Consider the following 16198-nt stretch of genomic DNA (forward strand, 5'->3'; position numbering starts at 1 on the left):
GTTCCATATACCCACCTCCCCTTTGCGTTAAAAAAAGTTGCCTCTCAGTCTCCTGTTATTACATTTCTTTCCCCCCTCATCTTAAACCTATAGTCTTTTCTTTGACTGGATAGCATGCAGCAAAGGCAAATTCCTTGTATGTATACATACTTGGCTAATAAAATGTATTCAATTCAGTTCAAAAATGCTTTTCGCTGTACCGCTGTACACGTGACAATAATAAACTAAACTAAACTAATTGGTACGAGAAAAAGCAATGCAGTCTGTTCTGTGATTTAAAAGAAATGCTGGTATTAAACTTGTGTTAACCATTTCATACATTGCATTTTGTCTTAAATGTTTGAAGGAGATCTCCGTCCTTACACTAGTGTCGTACCGGGCTCAGTCTATTCACCCAGCCAAGCACTGCTGGATTCAGAATCTGCAGAAACTAATGGATAAGTTCTTCAAGTAAGAGTCCGTATTCATTTACTCTGCTTCTCCTGCATTTTTATTGACCCGATTTTTGTGGGTCTGGCGATTTATTTTTCTTTCTCTCCCTCTCATCCCCACCACCCCTGATTATAGCTGTGAAAATGTGACCTGTAGATAATTGAGCATTCCCAGTGATTTTCTTTCTTTTTCCTTCCAGGAATGAAAATCGAAGCACCATCCGCAAGAAAGCTCTTGACGTCTTGTTGTTTGTTTTGAGCATTAATCGACAATTATATGAAGTGAGTGAAAAGTCTGAAGTGTAGGTTTCAAGCACAATATCAAAGTGCTGGAGTGACTCATCGGGTTAGGCAGCATCTCTGGAGAACATGGATCAGGCTTTGAATCATGGAAAAGCGTCTGAAGAATGGGCTAAACCAGAAACGTCCCCTATCCATATTCTCCTGAGATGCTGCCTGACCTGCTGAGTAACACCAGCAACACTTTGTGTTTTTTGCTCATGGTTCCAGTATCTGCAGTTCCTAGTCAAAGGTTCGGTAGCCAGGTTTTGCGTGACAGAGTTTTAACGATAGGTTGTGGAGTTATGATAGGGTGTAGGTTTGGCTTTGGCAATTTTGATTTCGGGAATACCTGTTACTATCTGTGATTGCATAGGAGTACTTGGCCTCTTTCATATGAGTTAAGAGTTTAAACTATGTGTGTTCCCTTCTATTCCCAATGCTGGGAGCCTTGGAGCAGATTGACGATACTCTGAGTAGGTTATCTCCTGGTGATCACTGTTCCGTTTTTGCATTGATGTGTATGTATTGCATTGATTAGCTAGTATGAATAAATTTAATCTATGAATGTTGTGAACTCAGTTGACTTTTGCTTCAAAACTTGTCATTTCTTCAAAACTACATAATTGAAGACATGTCCCACCCCAGTCAACATAATCAAAGACTTATTCACAAAATGCTGGAGTAACTCAGCAGGTCAGGCAGCATCTCGGGAGAGAAGGAATGGGTGACGTTTCGGGTCGAGACCCTTCTTCAGACTGATGTCAGGGGACCCTTTGTCCCGCCCCCCTGACATCAGTCTGAAGAAGGGTCTCGACCCGAAACGTCACCCATTCCTTCTCTCCCGAGATGCTGCCTGACCTGCTGAGTTACTCCAGCATTTTGTGAATAAATCGATTTGTACCAGCATCTGCAGTTATTTTCTTATAATCAAATACTTGTCCCACCCCAGTCAACATAATCAAAGATAGACACAAAATGCTGGACCTGTCCCACCTCGATCATTTATTTTTCTCCCTGCTCCTGACAGGCAGAAGGTACAGAAGCTTGAAAGCGTGCACCACTAGACTCGGGAACAGATTCTTCCCCTCCTTTTTCAGGCTTCTAAACGATCCTTCCATAAGCCAGGGTATAGTCTGATTCACCCCTTCCCCCATTGAGGGCATTGGACTTTGCCTAAGAAATGAATGCGCTACAATGCTGAGAACTATATCCTGCACTCTGTATCTTTCCTTTTGCTCTATCTATTGTACTTGAGTTTGAACGGTTTGGATCAATGTATGGCATATCTGACCTGGTTGGATAGCATATAGTAAACCCAAACATTCCTCCACAAAGTGTCAAAAGAGGATTGTCGGAAACACGCTGGTGGTTATTTCTGATCATTTAAAGCAAGTATTGTACCTTTCACAGGAGGAGCTAATTGAAGCAGTGGTGATCCCTCAACTTGGGCATGTTGCAGAGGATAAGGACCACATGGTACGGAGATTGGCTGCACAGCTGCTCGTAGACCTGGCAGTGGACTGCCACACGCCTCAGTTTAACAGTCTTTTGGACATCATAGAAAAGGTATTAGTTCTGAAAGATAACATTTTTTTATTGAATTTTTAATTTTATCTTGGCAACGTATTTGGCACGGACATCGTGGGCTGAAGGCACCGTTCCTGTGCTGCACTGTTCTATTTTCTATTTATTAATATAATTTGGTTTGTGTCTAAATGCAGTGAATAGTTCTGACAAATTTGAAGTTGTTTCTAAAAGTGCAAAATAATGTGCTTGCATCGTGCAAACTCGTCGCACAGTATTTGATTTCCACTTCATCTCTTGTCTATTCCATGTGAATTTGTTTTTTAGAAACTGTAGTCATTTGATTTTTGAATAGAAGCAAAATCTCATGATATAGCTGTTAAGATATTGTGGGCTGCTTCCATAAAATGGTAAAGAGTGTGTTTAAAATCTAGCCGTACCAATTATTAGCTCATAATAGCAATACAAATGAACTCATGCGGAGATTACATGAGGTTCATTATGTTAAGATTTCATGAGACAATTATATTGCATTGCAATTTGATAATTTACACTGAAATACATCCATCACATCAATTAATGGGCACATTTCACCAATTAATAGTTTGTAATTAGGTATCTCCACCCTAAAATATTGAATATATAATTATGTATGGCTACAACATGCATGCATGTTGAGTGTTTAGTTTAGAGATACAGCATGGAAATGGGCTCTGAGGGTTGCTGAGTCCATGTTGACCAACGATAATCCATTCATACTAGTTCTATGTTATCCCACTTTCAAATCCAATCCCTACACACTTGTGGCAATTTACTGTGAGCCAATTAACCTGCTAACCCTCATGTCTTTGGGACTTGGGAGGAAACCAGAGCACCTGGAGGAAACCCTTGCGGTCACAAGGAGAAAACACCTAATATTAGTAAAATTCTAGCTGCCGTGGACCCGTTGGGTCCTGAGGTTTGGACCCACTCACCCACTCCATCCCCCCTCAACCCCCCTTAAAACTTCCCCGGCGGGTGAGAAATGGGGAGAAGGAGCCACTCACCCCGTCCCCAGGCGGCCATCGCGGCGGCCAGCAGCAGGAGAGCTCACCTCACCCCCCCCCCCCCCATTGGCCGCTACTCCCGTCACTCGGGCGGGTCCCGCCCCCCTCCAAGCGGCAACCCTCCCCCAACTGCGAACACGCAGATCCGGCAGCCATCTTACCGTTGTGACGCAAGCCGAACATGTATTAGATCAACGGGCCCCAATTGCGCAGGTGCGGACCTGTTCGGTTCCCATTGTGACGTCGAACATGGAGGTGTTACTGCGCAGGCGCGGTTGACGGGAAAGGCAAGGGGAGCGATTTATTAAAGTTTAAAAAGTGATTTATTAAAGTATAAAAAGTGAATAACTTTTAAAATATTACAACCATTTGAACCGCAGGCCAATGGTTAGTAAGGTGGGCCTAAAGTTGTTGTGCTATGGTGTACCTTTTTGGCTGTATTTCGGGAACAAATATATTTACGAACAAATATCCAAACATACAAGATGAGAGTTTTAGTAATATAATATGTAGATAATAATAAAATTAATTTGTTTTTAAGGTTATCAATCGGCCACTCATTGATCCATCTGTTGTAGAAGCAGTGGAGAGCAACTTTCTATATGATTCACCGCTGGAGGACGTGAAGACAGCAGTCTTGGGCCTTCTGGAAATTCTGCAGGTTGATCATATGCTTAATTTCATCTGAGCATGTTTGTGTGAATGTTGCGCTTGGAAACCTTGCTACCTTTAGTGAACAACTACCTTCATAACAAGAGGAGTTGAGTATAGGAGCAAAGAGGTCCTTCTGCAGTTGTACAGGGCCCTAGTGAGACTGCACCTGGAATACTGTGCAGTTTTGGTCTCCAAATTTGAGGAAGGATATTCTTGCTGTTGAGGGCGTGCAGCGTAAGTTTACTAGGTTAATTCCCGGAATGGTGGGACGGTCATATGTTGAAAGTCTGGAGCGACTAGGCTTGTATACACTGGAATTTAGAAGGATGAGAGGGGATCTTATCGAAACGTATAAGATTATTAAGGGGTTGGACACGTTAGAGGCAGGAAACATGTTCCCAATGTTGGAGTCCAGAACAATGGGCCACAGTTTAAGAATAAGGGGAAGGCCATTTAGAACGGAGATGAGGAAAAACTTTTTAATTCAGAGAGTTTTAAATCTGTGGAATTCTCTGCCTCAGAAGGCAGTGGAGGCCAATTCTCTGAATGCATTCAAGAGAGAGCTAGATAGAGCTCTTAAGGATAGCGGAGTCAGGGGGTATGGGGAGAACGCAGGAACGGGATACTGATTGAGAATGATCAGCCATGATCACATTGAATGGCGGTGCTGGCTCGAAGGGCCGAACCTATTGTCTATTGTCTAAGTCAACCGCAAATGCTTATGTACCCTCCATGAACCATTCTTTGTGGAAGCAATTAAGGCTGAGTTTGAATAACTGAAATTAAAACAGACATTAGTTCGTTTAAAAACATAATTTTAGCCAACTTTCTATCCATTCCTTATGTTGGCTACTTTTAATAGTCTACAACTGCGCACAAATTCCCCTGGGAGTCATAGTCATACAGTGTGGAACCAAGCCCTTCGGCCGAACTTGCCCACGCCAACCAACATGTTCCATCTACACTAGACCCACTTGCCTGCATTTGGCCCATATACCTCTAAATCTGTCCCATCTATGTACCTGTCTAATGGCTTCTTAAATGTTGCAATAGTTCTTGCCTAAACCACCTCCTCTGGCAGCTCTTTCCTGACGCCAACCACACTTTTTGTGTGAAAAAGATGCCCCTCAGATTCCTATAAAATCTTTCTCCCCTTCACCTTAAACCTATGCCCTCTGGTTCTCGATTCCCCTACTCTGGGCAAGAGACTCTGTGTGCCTACCCAAGCTATTCCTCTCATGATTTTATACACCTTTATAAGATACCCCTCATCCTCCTGCACTTCAGGGAGGGGTTGAACTACAAAGATTGGTATTGCATTGAAGTAACAAGTCCTTTGATATAATTGATTGAAAGACACAGCATGGAAACAGGCCCTTCGGCCCACATTCCATGCCAATAATCAATCACCTGTTCACACTAGCTCTATGTTATCCCACTTTTATGTCCACTCTTTGCACACATGGCCAATTTACAGAGGCCAATAAACCTACAAACCCGCACATCTTTGAGATGTGGGAGGAAACCGGAGCACCCAGAGGAAGACCATGTGGTTACAGGGAGAGCATGCAAACTCCACATAAACAGCGTACGAAGTCAGGATGAAACACAGGCCTTCATTGGTTCTAGGAGCAGAATTAGGCCATTAGTCCCATCAAGTTTACTCTGCCATTCAATCATGGTTGATCTATCTTTCCCTCTCAACCCTGTTCTCTGGCCTTCTCCCCATAACACCTTACACCCTTACTAATCAAGAATCTGTCAATCTCCGCCTTAAAGATATCCATTGACGGCCTCCATAGCTGTCTGTGGCAATGAATTCCACAGATTCACCACCCTCTGACTAAAGAAATTCCTCCTCATCTCCTTTCTAAAGGTACGTCCTTTTATTCTAAGGCTATGGACTCTGTTCTTAGACTCGCTCACTATCCTCTTCACATCCTCTCCACATTTACTCTATCCAGGTCAAATTATTGGACCAGCAATCCTGACAGTTGGATTGATTCTGGGTTAAAACCTTACATAAAAGCTTGGAAATGTAAATAGAGTCATACAGGAAATAGGCCCTTCAGCCCAACCTGCCCATGCTGACCAAGTTTCCACGTCTCCACTAGTTCCATCAACCTGTGTTTGGCCCCTATCCTTTTAAACCTTTCCTATCCATGTGTCTTTTAAATTTTGTTCTAGTAATTGCCTCATCTACGCCCTCTGGCAGTTTGTTCCACATACCCATTACCCTGTTTGTAGAAAGGTTGTCCCTAAAGTTCCTATAAAATCTTTCCCCTCTCACCTTAAAATTGAGTACATTTCTGAAGAACATCTGGTATTCGTAATGGTGACTATTAGATTCCCAGATAACTGTCAAATAAAGATTTTATGGGAATCGAGTGAAATCCGGTCACAATCCAATTCATATTATCTACTCAACATCATAACAGGAAAACATGAATCATTTTAATGATGGGAGAATCTTAACTACCGTCTGAATATATTGTAACAAGCCACTTACGCTGACTGGAACAAAACACTGATCATGTGAATAATTTTTTTTTTTAAATTATAGAATAAATATTCCAGTTTTTATCACCAAATAATGCGTGCCAGCCCAGATAACGTGTAGTTTTCAAGATTAGAAGTTGTACTTCTTAAAATACACAAAATACTTATGGTAACCAAATAAGATTTATTACAATGTTCCACTTAATTTAACTTGGGTTTGCTTCCCACAGAAATAAAATGGATCATATCAAAGAGTGTAATTAGTAAGGCTTTTGTAATTTCCAGGTGCTTGTTCTTGGTGGCATTTGAACTCTCTTACAAAGTAAGCTGTTTTCCCTTCTTTCCTGCATCTCCATAAAACTACCATTATATATTTAGTTTAGTTTAGTTTATTGTCACGTGAAAAGCTGTACAGTGAAAAGCTTTTTTGTTGCTGCTATCCAGTCAGTGGAAAGATTATACATGATTATAATCAAGCTGTCCACAGTGTACAGATACAGGATAGAGGGAATAATGTTTAGTGCAAGATAAAGTCCTTAAAATTCTGATTACAAGATAGTCTGCGGGGTGTCCAATCAGGTATGTTGCAGCCCAGAGCCGCTTTCTATTTGTTGATAGGATGGTTCAGGTGCCTGATATGCTTCAGTGGCATTTAAAAGGTTTTTAAGGCACATGGATATGCAGGGAATGGAGTGATATGAATTATGTGCAGATTGGTAAGAGTTGGACTTGGCATCACGTTCGGTACAGACATTGTGGGCCGAAGGGACTGTTCTATGTTCTGTCTCAGCTGCAACATACGCATCTCCGACCTTGAGTTCACACCACACTGTATTTTGGCATAATTCATGCATGAATGTTACCATTTTTCTTTCCAGACCAAGTTGTACAGTTTGCCTGCCAGCCATGCGGGTCGAGTCTATGAACTTCTGATAAGCCACATACAGTCACATTACCTGCAAATGTACTCCTCTGCTATTGCCAGCAGCATTCGTCTGAAGGTAGGTAAATCTAGAGAATTCATTACCCAATAACCTGTGCAACAAACTTAAATTTGTGCAGCCACATCCTACACCAGATTTCTAGACACAAAATGCTGGACAAACTCAGCGGGTCAGGCAGCATACCTGGAGAAAATGAATCGGTGACGTATCGGGTCGGTACCCTTCCTCAGACCGATTGCTTGACGTCACCTGTTGTCAGCCTAGATTTGGCCTGATCTTTTCTTGCTTCTGGTCCTCCCCGCCAATCAGTCTGAAGAAGGGTCCCGATCTGAAACATATCCATGTTCTCCAAAGATGCTGCCTGACCCGCTGAATTACTCCAGCATTTTGTTTTTATTGGTAAAAACAGCATCTGCAGTTCCTTTTTTTATTAAATTTCAGATTTTTAGATGTCTGTTAAACAAATATTTTTGTTTGAGAAAAATATTTTTTACTTTGAAGGCCAGCTTTCTCTTGGCCTGTCTCGGGTTTGGTTCTGCAAACCTGCTCACTGCTATTCTAAAGCTCAACGATGATTTAATAAGCTGGACAACTTCCATTTCAGGAAGCAAGATAATGAGCTTGTGACGCAATTGTGACAAAGTTTTAAAGGCTGACATTTCTTTGAATGTGCCTGTCTCAGGGCATCATCCGATGAGGAGTTGTGCTCTTTAATAAGCGAATAATCAGAGATTTATAAGTAACCTCACTTTGGGGGTCAGACATTCTTGTCTAGTACATGTATTAAATATAATTTAAATCACAGCTCCTTCTGAAATAAACTGGTCATTGTACATGTGGCAAGTTCTAAAAGTGAAAGGTATCATTGCTTTGCAGTGCTTCAATAGACAATAGACAATAGGTGCAGGAGTAGGCCACTCGGCCCTTCGAGCCAGCACCGCCATTCAATGTGATCATGGCTGATCATTCTCAATCAGTACCCCGTTCCTGCCTTCTCCCCATACCCCCTGACTCCGCTATCCTTAAGAGCTCTATCTAGCTCTCTCTTGAATGCATTCAGAGAATTGGCCTCCACTGCCTTCTGAGGCAGAGAATTCCACAGATTTACAACTCTCTGACTGAAAAAGGTTTTCTTCATCCCCGTTCTAAATGGCCTACCCCTTATTCTTAAGCTGTGGCCCCTGGTTCTGGACTCCCCCAACATTGGGAACATGTTTCCTGCCTCCAACCCCTTAATGGGAGGAGTTGGCTGCGCCTAACGGCTGCGGCTCTCTGGCAGTCTGTTTGTCTTTTTTTCTTTTTTTTTGTTTGTGTCGGTGTTGGGATGGTTTTTGTTTCTGTTTTTGGCTGTGTATGTGTGGGGGGGGGGGGTGGGTGTGTTGGGGGTGGGGCGGGGGGGGCGGGGGAAACCTTTCTTTTATTAGGTCTCTTCCCCGGGGCGCAGCTCGCCCGCGGGGCCTTCCATCGCCCGGCGCGGCTCGGCCGCTGGATTTAACATCGCCGGCGCGGCTCGGCCGCGGGACGTTTCAGTGCCCGGTGCGGCTCGGCTGCGGGACTTAACATCGCCGGCGCGGCTCGGCTGCGGGACTTAACATCGCCGGCGCGGCTCGGCTGCGGGACGTTTCAGTGCCCGGTGCGGCTCGGCTGCGGGACTTAACATCGCCGGCGCGGCTCGGCTGCGGGACGTTTCAGTGCCCGGTGCGGCTCGGCTGCGGGACTTAACATCGCCGGCGCGGCTCGGCTGCGGGACTTAACATCGCCGGCGCGGCTCGTCTGCGGGACGTTTCAGTGCCCGGTGCGGCTCGGCGGCGGGACTTAACATCGCCGGCGCGGCTCGGCCGCGGGACGTTTCAGTGCCCGGTGCGGCTCGGCCGCGGGACGTTTCGGTGCCCGGTGCGGCTCGGCCGCTGGACTTGACATCGCCGGCGCGGCTCGGCTGCGGGACGTTTCAGTGCCCGGTGCGGCTCGGCCGCTGGACTTAACATCGCCCGGTGCGGCCGCGGGACGTTTCAGTGCCCGGGGCGGCTCGGCCGGGGGGCGTTCCATCCCCTTGCGGGGGCTGTGCGTGTCGGTTGCCTCGGTAGGGGTCGAGCTGTCTGTGCGGGGGGAGGAGAGGGGAAGTTTTGTTGCCTCCATCACAGTGAGGGGGTGTTTGGAGTCACTGTGATGGATGTTTGTGTTGGGGTCGTGTGTCCTGTGTTCTTTTCTTTTTTTGCTGTGACTGCTGAAATTTCGTTCGGTGTGCCGAGTGACAATAAAGTGTTGTTATGTTATGTATGTTATGTTATCAGCTTCCTGTTTCTAATTGTGTGTTTTTTGATGAGTCATGTTTTTTCTTTGTAGGTGTTTAATTTTTTCCTGCATCTCCGAGCGGACTCTCTCTTTCGTATCGGAGTGCCAAACAAGGACAAGATTGTAAGATTCAGTCCCTATTGTTTCTGTGGAAGCAGGTAAGCAATCTGTAAGAGTGACGGAAGTGAAGTCAGTCCAGGCTTTCAACAATGAATTTTGTGGTTGGATAGACTTGGATTGTTTTCTCTAGAACGTTGGAGGTTGAAGGGAGACTACAATAGTAGACACAATTATGAGATACATAGAGAGGGTAGAGTAGTCAGAACCTTTTTCCCTGGGGTGGAAATGTCCAACGCAAGAGGGCATAGCTATAAGGTGAGAGGGAGAAAGTTCAATGGAGATGTGTGGGACAGATTTTTTACGCAGAGAGTGGAGGAGGCATGGAATGCATTGTCAGGGGGTGGTGTTGGCAGCAGATAATTTAGTGGTGTTGAGGAGGCTTTTAGGTAGTCACATGGAAGTGCAGGGAATAGAGGGATATGGATCATGTACAGATCAGTTTAACGGCATCATGTTCAGCACAAACATTGTACGCTGAAGGGCCCATTTCTGTGCTGCACTGTTCTATGTTGTACCATTCTATGTTCTATGAATTGGACAGAAACTGGAGGGAAAATAGTTTGCAGTGTTATGTCCAAAGAATAGGTCAATAAAATCACCAACAAGGGGTTGGCATTGACTCTGGGCCAGATAACACAATGTGTGGTTCCACTGTGGATTCTGTGAAATGAAAGAGAATTTTACTGCACTAGTTGGATAATCTTTGGCTGAGATGGGAATGTCATGATTACATTTTCCATTTAAACTCTGTTCATAAGATATGCAACGAGGCTTGACACCATGAAGGTATTGTCCTACAATAGCTTCAAATTCTCCGGTTTCCTCTCACATTTCAGAGACGTACAGGTTTGTAGGTTAATTGACTTCAGTAAAATTGTAAATTGTCCCTAGTGTGTCGGATAGTGTTAGTGTTTGGGTGATCACTGGTCGTTGTGGACCTGGTGGGCTGAATGGCCTGTTTCCATCTGTATCTCTAAAGTCTAAAGAGTTTAGCTTGATTGTATTGTAAGAAAATAACTGCAGATGCTGGTACAAATCGAAGGTATTTATTCACAAAATGCTGGAGTAACTCAGCGGGTCAGGCAGCATCTCAGGAGAGAAGGAATGGGTGACGTTTCGGGTTGAGACCCTTCTTCAGATTGATTGTATTTATGCATAGTATTATCTGATTATTGGATAGCACATAAACAAAGCTGTACACTGTACATTGGTACATGTGACAATAACAAACCTAAACATGTATTAACATGATAAGTATGATAAAAAATACCATGACAGTTAGGTTGTCATGGCCGTTCGATTTGATCTGTCCAATGGTATTTGGATGGTATAAATTGTCCTTTGTTTTATTTTAAATTTCATCCACATATTTATTGTATTTTGTTGCAGTGATTCTGAGAAGAAAGGGCAAGGTACTGTCTCTCCACCGGCAGGAAGTCCGGCCACAGCTCAGAGTGCCACCATTAGGCTGGGTTGCTTGCCTTTCTCTCTGGCTTTCAATGCAATCCTGCAATGCCTCGAGCGTGTAAGTTGATTCCAAACCCAAACACAAAGGAATTAAATGACAGGCACCTCGTTTTTCTTGTCGGGGCTTGTAGGGCAAGTCTGGAAGTTCTATTCAGCTGTTCTATTTTTCCAAGCAGTGACGGACACAAAATGCCGGAGTAACTCAGCGGCTCAGGCAGCATCTCTGGAGAAAAAGGTGACGTTTTAGATCAGAACCTTCCACCTTTCCAGTAGGTGCAAGGGAGGCGCTGTTGGTAGAGCTGCTGACTCATGGCGCCAGAGGCCCGGGTTTGATCCTGACCTTGGATGCTGTCTGTGCAGAGTTTGCATGTTCTCCCTGTGACCGCGTGGGTTTCAAGAACGATTTATTGTCATATGTCCCGAAATGGGACAATGCAGCAGCACAATAAATACAGTATTCGGTAGATACCATAAGAAACAACAAAAATAAGTTCAATAAATTAAAACAAGTTAGATAGTGCACAAACAAAAATAAAGCCCAACGTCTATAGTGCAGTCAAGGCAGTTCATAGTTAGGAGTTTAGTTGGAGTATGTTGTGTTCAATATTGTTTGTAGTGTGGTGTCCTCCCACATCCCAAAGACGTGCAGGTTTGTAGGTTAATTAGCTGTAAATTGCCCCTAGTTTGTAGGGAGTGGATAACAGAACTCGTGTGAATGGGTGATCAATGGCGTGGATTCGGCTGGCTAAAATACCTGTTTCCGTGCTGTACCTCTAAACATCTAAACATAATTCATTGTATGTAGTTTATTTATTGTTGTTACATCTAATGTGCCCGTGAAGCTGCAGCAAGTAAGAATTTAATTGTTCTGTTGCTTATGACAATAACCACTATTGACCCATATCAAATGGTGAAGAGCGTTTCTGCTGTTTGATAATTTAGACTGCTGCACGGCACCCTTCTTCCCATTTCTTGCATGCTATTTGCCTCAATGCAATACACCATTTACTTAACTGACTTCCTGATCTTCCACTTTTCTACCGTTGATAGCAGAATTGTGAACCGTTTCAGTCAGAGCACAATCATGGGACCCGACTATCTGTGTCGGCATCTAACTGAAAAGATGTAATGAAAGCAGTTAGGATGAGGTTGGGTTCATAAGACAGGAGAATGAGGCCATTCTGCCCATTGCATCTGTTCTGCCATTCAATCATGGCTGATCTATTTTTCCCTCTCAACCCCATTTTCCTACCTTCTCCCTGTAACCTTTAATGCCCTAACTAATCAAGAACCTATCAATCTCCACTTTAAAAATATCCAATGGCTTTGCCTCCACCGCCGTTGGTGGCAATGAATTCCACAGAATCACCACCTCCTGGAATAAAGCAATTCCTCCTTATCTCCATTCTAAAGATACACACTCTTATTCCGGGGCTGTGCCCTCTGGTCCTAGACTCCCACTACTGGAAACATCCTCTCCACATCCAATCTATCCAGGCCTTTCAATATTCGATAGGTTTCATTGAGATCTTCCCTCATCCTTCTAAACCAGCGAGTACACGCCCAGAGACATTAAACGCACATCATGCTTTAACTCAATCATTCCTGGGATCATTCTCGCAAAGCTCCTCTGGACCCTCACCGACGACATGGGGACCAAAACTGCTCACAATATTGAAAATGGGGTCTAAACAGTGTTTTAGTTTAGTTTATACAGCATGGAAACTGGGCTTCAGCCCACCGAGTCCACGCCGACCATCGATCACCTGTACACTAGTTCTGTGTTTTCCCACTTTTGCATCCTGTACACTAGGGGCAATTTACAAATGACAATTAACCTACAACCTTTGGAAGACCTGCCGAGTTACTCCAGCATTTTGTGAATCCTTCTCTCCTGAGATGCTGCCTGACCTGCTGAGTTACTCCAGCATTTTGTGAATACAACCATTGGAATGTGGGATGAAACCAGACACCCGGTGAAAACTCATGCGGTCACAGGGCAAACATACAAACCCCACACAGACAGCACTCAAGGTCAAGATCAAATCCGGGTCTCAGGCTGTGAGGCTGTGTCACCCACTGTGCTTTATAAAGCCTCAGCATTACCTCCTTGCTTTTATTAAAAAAGAGGAAAACCTGGACTCTTAGTTTCAGTAGCATTACTCACCAGCTAGGACACACCAAACCTTGTAATTGTACACATTGTCCAATGGTTAGCAACATTCTTGGTGAATAAACCATTTCCCCATCTATTGGAGGGAATTGTGTGTTTGACCTGTACCCCAAATCTGGCTCTCACATGGGGACTCAGTCAGCTTCTTAATTACAGATTGGATCTTGCAAAGAAACCTTTGTAGAGCAGTGGTGAGTTTCTCAAACAAGTAGGCTTATTCAAGGCCTTAACAGTGTGCACTGGGGAACAATCTGACAGAACCCAGTGTGCTTCATTGATTGACAACACTTGCAGTTTTTTTATAGCCTCTGACACAATTGTTGCATGCCGATATTACAATTTTTGAAATAATTCATCAGTGAACAACCTTCAACTTTCTCTTCCCTCTGATTCAGAAAACCGTTCTCCATTTTCTTGCAAATGGGCGTCAAAAAGTGTCTTATCTTACAATCAGTTGAGCCTCATTTACAACCTCCTATGTTTATCTTGACACCAGCAAGCTATGCCTTGCAATATAAACACCTCCTAAATCTATTGGATTTCTATTTATTGCCTTTCCTAAAATGATCTTTGTTACCTTCATTATGTTGTCCTCTTTTCCCATCATGCTTCCCCAGTACGACAGGAAAGGTTTAGAAGGGTATGGGTCAAACACCAGGCTAGGGTAGATGGGGCATCTTTTTTTTAATCAAAAAATGTATTCAATTATTTAAAGACAATATTTACAATTCAATAAAACAAAACAGAACCCACCACCAGAATACAATACAAACAAATATACAAAAATAAACTATTATACAACTATATTACAATCCCTATCCAGGATGCATCCGATCCCCTGCGGTGCCCAGCGATCCCACGGGGGGGGCATCTTGGTTGGCATGGACAAGTTGGGCCGAAGGGCTAGTCAAAAGAGAGTCAAGAGTGTTTAATGGACATATGTCTAGAAATGGAACAATGAAATTCTTACTTCCATCAGCACAACAGATATGTAAACACAATACGCTGTAAACACCATAATAACAAAAAAAGTTTGGTATATATATAAAACCAAACAAACAATAAAAGTGCAAAGACAAAAACATTGCCCCAAACAAAGTCTATATAGTTTGGAGCTTATTTGGAGGTTCACGTTTATTGGTTGAAGGGACGAAGCTGCTCCTGAACCTGGACGTTACAGTTTCAATGCTGTTTGATGCTATGACTCTTGGCTTAAATATATTCTAGTCTTTCCCAGTTTTCTTTTAATTTCCAGAATTTCCTACATCACCATCATAAAAACTTATTCTCTCATTTTGTGCCTCTACTAAAATCAGTGAGGCTGACAACCAATGAGCTTTTGTGCAAACTTCCCTTGAGGTTGTTGGAGAAACCACATCAAATGATTGAATGATTTAAATTCACGTGTGTGAATATGCCTGCTACCAATAAGACTTCTCCCTTGTTCATTGTGTACTCTTGTTCCCTGTGAAGGAGACGGACTGGAAGGTGCTGAAACTCGTATTGGATACGTTGCCAGAGTTGCTCAAATACAAGGGGTTAATTCTGACCTCTCTGTGCAGCATTGACCAACTCTGCTCAGCTCTCTGTACCATGGTAAGATTTATTCAAAAAAGTCATCTATGCCACGCTGTGTAAACTGGAATAACCTGCCGTTTAGAATCCATTCCACAAATGCTGGAAGTCCTCTTTTAAGCTCAGTAGATATTCTTTGTGACACAAAGTCCTGGAGTAACTCAGCGGGTCTGGCAGCTTCCCTGGAGAACGTACATAGGTGTCGTTTTGGGTCGGGACCCTTCTTTAGACTGTAGAGTCTGAAGAAGGGTCCCAACCTGAAACATCACCTTCCCATGTTCTCTGGAGATGCTGCCTGTCCCGCTGAGTAACTCCAACACTTTGTGTCTTTTTAAGCTTAAAATTTAAGTTGTATATATAACTTTAATTGTTCAAGTGTCTGAAACGGATTATGATCACTGCAGCATAAATCAACACCCAATAGCATTGCTAAATTAAAGGCAATTCATTTGCCTATGTTATGTTGTATTTTTATTTTCTATTTAAAACAAATGTTTTTTCCACTAGGACCACACAGATGCAGTCAGGACTGATCAACACCCTCTGCTTTGTGTTAGACTTGGCACAGGGCATCGTTAGAGTACATGTGCAGGGGTAGAGCCTTGCAGGCTTTGATAGGTCTATATGATGAGCAGCTAATTTAAGTTTGGGAATGGTGACAAAAGTAATTCAATTATTGAATTAATAGTGCAGAGGCCCGGTCCAACAATCCAGAGACTCAAATAGACCTGCTGGTTAAAATCCACCAGGGAATTTAATTCAACGAATTGAAGTAGTATAGACCTTCACACTGCCTCAGCAAGGCCACCAGCATAATTAAGGATCAGTCGCACTCCCTCTTCTCCCCTCTTCCATCGGGCAAGAGGTGCAGAAGTGTGAAAACACACACCTCAAGATTCAGGGACAGTTTCCTCCCAGCTGTTATCAGGCAACTATCACCCACTAGAGAGAGGTCCTGACCTACCATCCACATCATTAGAGACCCTGGGACAATCTTTGATTGGACTTTACTGGACTTTATCTTGCACTACACGTTATTCCCTTTACCCTGTATCTGTACACTGTGGGTGGCTTGATTGTAATCATGTATAGTCTTTCAGCTGACTGGATAGCATGCAACAAAAAAGCTTTTCACTGTACCTCAGTACACGTGACTATAAACTAAACTAAACTAAACTAAAGAGAAAACTG

At 43.5% G+C, this 16198-nt stretch overlaps 1 protein-coding gene across 6 annotated transcripts in view; it reads left to right on the forward strand.

Annotated features, from left to right (window-relative positions):
- tsc2 (TSC complex subunit 2) overlaps positions 1-16198 on the forward strand; it is a 91492-nt gene that overhangs the window by 24978 nt on the left and 50316 nt on the right. For all 6 annotated transcript variants that reach the window (XM_078418115.1, XM_078418117.1, XM_078418116.1 and 3 more), the window contains 8 exons: positions 347-450; positions 632-713; positions 2124-2279; positions 3825-3944; positions 7315-7437; positions 9724-9830; positions 11182-11317; positions 14906-15028. In XM_078418115.1, coding sequence (XP_078274241.1) covers positions 347-450; positions 632-713; positions 2124-2279; positions 3825-3944; positions 7315-7437; positions 9724-9830; positions 11182-11317; positions 14906-15028 — 951 coding nt within the window. The remainder of the gene's footprint in view (positions 1-346; positions 451-631; positions 714-2123; positions 2280-3824; positions 3945-7314; positions 7438-9723; positions 9831-11181; positions 11318-14905; positions 15029-16198) is intronic.

The sequence above is a fragment of the Rhinoraja longicauda genome, chromosome 21 (genome assembly GCF_053455715.1).
Source record: "Rhinoraja longicauda isolate Sanriku21f chromosome 21, sRhiLon1.1, whole genome shotgun sequence".
Lineage (NCBI taxonomy): Eukaryota > Metazoa > Chordata > Chondrichthyes > Rajiformes > Arhynchobatidae > Rhinoraja > Rhinoraja longicauda.